This window comes from Salmo salar, chromosome 20 (assembly GCF_965601325.2).
Source record: "Salmo salar chromosome 20, fSalSal1, whole genome shotgun sequence".
Lineage (NCBI taxonomy): Eukaryota > Metazoa > Chordata > Actinopteri > Salmoniformes > Salmonidae > Salmo > Salmo salar.
This window is the reverse complement of record NC_138310.1, coordinates 59,135,670-59,140,944: the sequence shown is the minus strand read 5'-3', so window position 1 is coordinate 59,140,944 and position 5,275 is coordinate 59,135,670. Positions and strand designations below refer to the sequence as shown.

At 39.1% G+C, this 5,275-nt stretch overlaps 1 protein-coding gene across 1 annotated transcript; it reads right to left on the bottom strand.

The window, feature by feature from the left end:
• Positions 1-233: 233 nt before the first annotated feature.
• On the bottom strand, positions 234-910 carry LOC106580955 (olfactory receptor-like protein DTMT). The gene is made up of 2 exons (XM_082966100.1): positions 355-910; positions 234-262 (listed from the first exon to the last, which is right to left on the bottom strand). Exons 1-2 carry the CDS (start codon positions 908-910, stop codon positions 234-236), a joined length of 585 nt encoding a protein of 194 aa, XP_082822226.1.
• Positions 911-5,275: the final 4,365 nt, after the last annotated feature.

Sequence of the window (5,275 nt, the reverse complement as noted above, 5' to 3'; positions counted from 1 at the left end):
GTGCATTACACTTTCTGAAAACTGCCCTTCGAATCTGCTGGAGGTTAAGTCCATATATGACAGGGTTAAAGACAGGTGGTATAACAAGGAATTGTATGGCCATTGCATTACGCATATTTAGTGTAATATTTACATTATTCCACCCTTGCAAATTGTCAAACAGAGTCACTGTGATGAAAATAAATATTGTTATTAAATGTGCCACACATGTCTGTGTAAACTTAATCCTTCCCTTAGACGACTTTACACAAGTCCTTACAATCTGACAGTAAGAAAATACAATGAAAAGTATCTGTAAAACATGAACCACTATCATACATTTGTTCAAAATCTGATTGATGGTAATGGGTAAACATGCATGTTTCAGTATAGATGGATTGTCACAGAAGATTTTATCAATGCGAGATCCACACAAAGAAAGTCTGGCGGTTAAACTAACTGCAATCAGTCCTGCAAATAAAGGATAACACCAAGAAAATAAGAGTAACTTTCTAACAGTTAAAGATGTCACAATGGTATGGTATAGTAGTGGTTTGCATATGGCCACATACCTGCCGTAAGACATCACTGTTAGAGTAGAAAGTTCACACATGACAGATGTGTATATTACATAGGCTTGAGTCAAACATCCACCATAAGATATCACCTGAACATCTGACTGAAGGTCCAGTAAGATTTTGGGGTAGAAACCAGCAGTTCCATACAATCCATTGACACATAGACTACACAGAAAGATATACATGGGCTCATGGAGACCTTTCTCCTGAATGATTGTTATGATCAGAGTCAGATTCACAGTGATGATGAGAAGGTATGTGATAAGAGACAAGATAAAATAGACCGATTTGTTGTTAAATGTCTCTTGTAAGCCAAAGAGATAAAAGAACTTGACTTGGGTTGAGTTCTCCATAGCTTTTGTTAATTTTCTTCCTCTGGTCAATGCAAAAATTCTTAGTCCTTCCAAGGCTTGAGTGTGTATGGATGTGAATGAATTCAAGAGTGAATCATTTGATTCTGTGTAGGCTCAGAAAGCTGTGTCCATGAAATGTCTTCTTGCTTGAGAGAGGGATACTGCTCTAATAACTTGTCCTTCTGGCCTCTAAATATATCATAGTGTAAGCTCACATGGGATTGTAGTTTCAGTGTCAACATGTAACCACTCCATAGAGAAGGATCTATATTGAGTTTATGACAAGCAACACAATTGATTCTATTTACTCTATTTATGTATTAACCCAGCAAACAGGGGATGTCCTGAGGACATTAGGCAATGTTCCCATTAGGTCCATTTCAGGCAGTGTTTACCAAACTCTGTACTGGGGACCCCAAGGGGTTCACAAGCATTTTTTTGCCCTAGCACTACATAGCTAATTCAAATAATAAAACCTGATGATTAGTTGATTATTTGAATCAGCTGTGTAGTGCTAGGGCAAAAACCAAAACGTGCCCCCCTTGGGGTCACCAGGTCAAAGTTTGGGAAATGCTGCTTTAAGGGTTTCAGCGAGACGTTATCCCACCGATGTTCTGAGAACATTGTAGGAACATTAAAACATGACATTAACCTCGGGACCATAAGAGGGCATTCAGTACAGATACCGGTTTGGTCGCAGTATAACGTTATGATAAGATATACAGAACAAAAATGTAAAAGTAACATGCATCAATTTAAAATATTTTACCTAGTTACAGTTCATGTAAGGAAATCAGTCAATTGAAATAAATTAATTATGTCCTAATCTATGGATTTCACATGACTGGGAATACAGATATGCATCTGTTGGTCACAGATACAGTACCTTAAAAAAAGGTAGGGGTGTGGAAAAGAAAACCAGTCAGTATTTGGTGTGACTTCTATTTGCCTCATCCATGGCCGACACATATCCTTCGCATAGAGTTGATCAGGCTGTTGATTGTCGAATATTTTCCCACTCTTCTTCAATGGCTGTGCAAAGTTTCTGGATATTGGCCGTGTGGCTCAGTTGGTAGAGCATGGTGTTTGCAACACCAGGGTTGTGGGTTCAATCCCACGGGGGACCAGTACGGAGAAGAAGAAAAATGTATGAAGTGTATGCATTCACTACTGTAAGTCGCTCTGGATAAGAGTGTCTGCTAAATGACTAAAATGTAAAATATTTTTAAATATAAGTAGAACATGCTGTCGTACCCGTCAATCCAGATTATCCCAAACATGCCTGGTGAGTAGGCAGACCATGGGAGAGCTTGGACATTTTCAGCTTCCAGAAATGGTGTCCAGATCATGCAAGATGGGGCTGTGCATTATTAGGCTAAAACATGAGGTCATGGCGGCAGATGAAAGGCACGACAATGGACCTCAGGATCTCGTTACAGCATCTCTGTGCATTCAAATTGCCATCAATAAAATAAAATGATGTTCGTAGTCCATAGCTTATGACTGCCCATACCATAACCCCACCACCACCATGTTCACAACGTTGACATCAGCAAACCACTCTTCCACACGATGCCATACACGTGGTCTGCAGATGTGAGGTCGGTTGGATCTACGCTACCATTCAAAAGTTTGGGGTCACTTAGAAATGTCCTTGTTTTTGAAAGAAAAGCATACTCCGGGATGCTGGCCTTCAAGGAAGAGTTGCAAAGAAAAAGCCATATCTCAGACTGGCCAATAAAAATAAAAGATTAAGATGGGCAAAAGAACACAGACACCGGACAGAGGAACTCTGCCTTGAAGGCCAGCATCCCGGAGTCGCCTCTTCATTGTTGACATTGAGACTGGTTGTTTTGCAGGTACTATTTAATGAAGCTGCCAGTTGAGGACTTGTGAGGCATCTGTTTCTCAAATTAGACACTCTAATGTACTTGTCCTCTTGCTCAGTTCTGCACCGGGGCCTCCCACTTCTCTTTCGATTGTGGTTAGAGCCTGTTTGCGCTGTTCTGTGAAGGGAGTAGTACACAGCATTGTACGAGATCTTCAGCTTCTTGGCAATTTCTCGCATGGAATAGCCTTCATTTCTCAGAACAAGAATAGACTGACGAGTTTCAGAAGAAAGTTCTTTGTTTCTGGCCATTTTGAGCCTGTAATCGAACCCACAAATGCTGATGCTCCAGATACTCAACTAGTCTTAAGAAGACCAGTTTTATTGCTTCTTTAATCAGGACAATAGTTTTCAGCTGTGCTAACATAATTGCAAAAGGGTTTTCTAATGATTAATTAGCCTTTTAAAATTATAAATGGATTAGCTAACATAACGTGCCATTGGAACACAGGAGTGATGGTTGCTTATAATGGGCCTCTGTACGCCTATGTAGATCTTCCATAAAAAATCTGCCGTTTCCAGCTACAATAGTCATTTAAAACATTAACAATGTCTACACTGTATTTATGATCAATTTGATGTTATTTAAATGGACAAAAAAATAGCTTTTCTTTCAAAAACAAGGAAATTTCTAAGTGACCCCACATTTTTACATAATAGGATTGAAATATGGTTGACATTATTAGAAAGTAAATTAATAAAAAGGTAATGTGGAAGATGTGCAGTATCATATCTGTATTGTATAATCACAAATAAACAGCCAAAAAAGAAGTTCAGCAAAGAGGCTATATGTGGTGTACAAGTGTTAAAACCTCCTAACTTCTATGAGATTGGTGTCCCTTAACCGGGACGGTTCTTGATCAATATGCGATAATGTGACTAGAAAACGTTGTATACAACAGACAACTTTGCAGGACATAGACATATCTTATATGTGCAGATAGCTTAAATTATTGTTAATCTAACTGCAGTGTCCAATTTACAGCAGCTATTACAGAAGAAAATACCATGCTATTGTTTGTTGATAGTGCACAACAATAAAACACTTTTATCACGGCATCTGGTTTGATTAATTCACCTCTGAAGGTCAATAATGTACAGACATTCAGTAATCTTGCTCTAATTTGTCATCCTGAGGATCCCAGAGATAAAATGTGGTGTAATGTTGTTTGAAAAAAGTTATTTTTATATTCAAATGTAGGACCTGGGTTCTACAGTTTGACCCCACTGCTGTCACTGGCTCCACACACACCCCGCCCGGCCATCTAAATGTGTGAAGGCTAGTGTCTTTTCTCTAGGGAAGTAATGATCCATCATGTATGACATTCCTGGGGGTGTGAAAACTTACATTTTGTATTACCATAGCATTTTTGTATGTTCTTTATAGTTATATACTTGAAAATGTATAAATTGACCAATTCGGCACATTTGGGCAACTCGGGCAGTTCTTGATCAATACGCGATAATGTGACTAGAAAACGGGGAACATGTCTTATGTGTGTTCATGTGATATCCGGTGACTCAAACATTACAACAAAATCAATGGCCTAAAAACCTGGCTCAAAAATGTTTGCTGACATGAGCTAGTTGATCTGGACATTTCTGACAAGTTACAGTTACATAGCTCTCTAAGGTCTGCAATGATTGACATGACAAGCAGAAAACTGCTGATGCATTACTCAATTTCGAAATTGCACCTTGTGCATTCTACTATTACAACTTTCAAGAGTAAGTTGAGAGATCGACTGAGTTCCTTAAAATATTGCTTATTACATTCAAAGGAAAAATAATAAATTATTTACATGTAAAGTATGCTAAACACAAAATGTAGACAGGCCATTTCGGTTGTCGATGTGTTCAGAGCGTCCCTGGTTACACTCTTACACATGGCCAGAGTGACATTCCTAAATAAAAATAGTAGATTGGTAGGATAGTACAGCACATCAGAAGAATAGACATCCTTAATGTTATGTTATTGAACAGACTGTGTAAGTGGCCAATGATCCTGTTAAAATAATATGTGTGGGGACCCTCTAGCCTGGTAATTTACACTGTAGAAGAAGTATGTGACATCACCAATGTGCCGGGCTGGCAAAGCTATCAGATCTATCATTATCTCTTCAGCAGGAGTTTGTGTGCTATGTATTGTGCACCATGTACAAGAAAGAAATGGTTCAGTGAAACCAATCCAAAGCCTCTGACAAAGGAACGATTTCCCGGACCATATAACCTAACCAGGAAAAACAGAGAATAACTCTGGATCCTAAGTCATAGCTATACTTTAAAACCTAGGCCCAGAGCTATTCCTGCTCAGGTAAAAGTGGGGACCCTTATTGTCACTCTTGGATATCCTAGTCCTACAGTACGCTTACAGGGTCTACACTTCCAGAGGCGATGACAGAAGGGGTGTGTAACAAATGGCACTCTATTCCCTATGTAGTGCACCACCTTTGACCAGAGGGCTCTGGTCAATATAG

Coding starts and splice junctions, on each gene's coding strand:
- LOC106580955 (XM_082966100.1), bottom strand. CDS start 910: ATGGAGAACTCAACCCAAGTCAAGTTCTTTTATCTCTTTGGCTTACAA. Junction 263..354: donor ATCTATACTGAAACATGCAT/GTTTACCCATTA, acceptor TCTTACTGTCAG/ATTGTAAGGACTTGTGTAAA.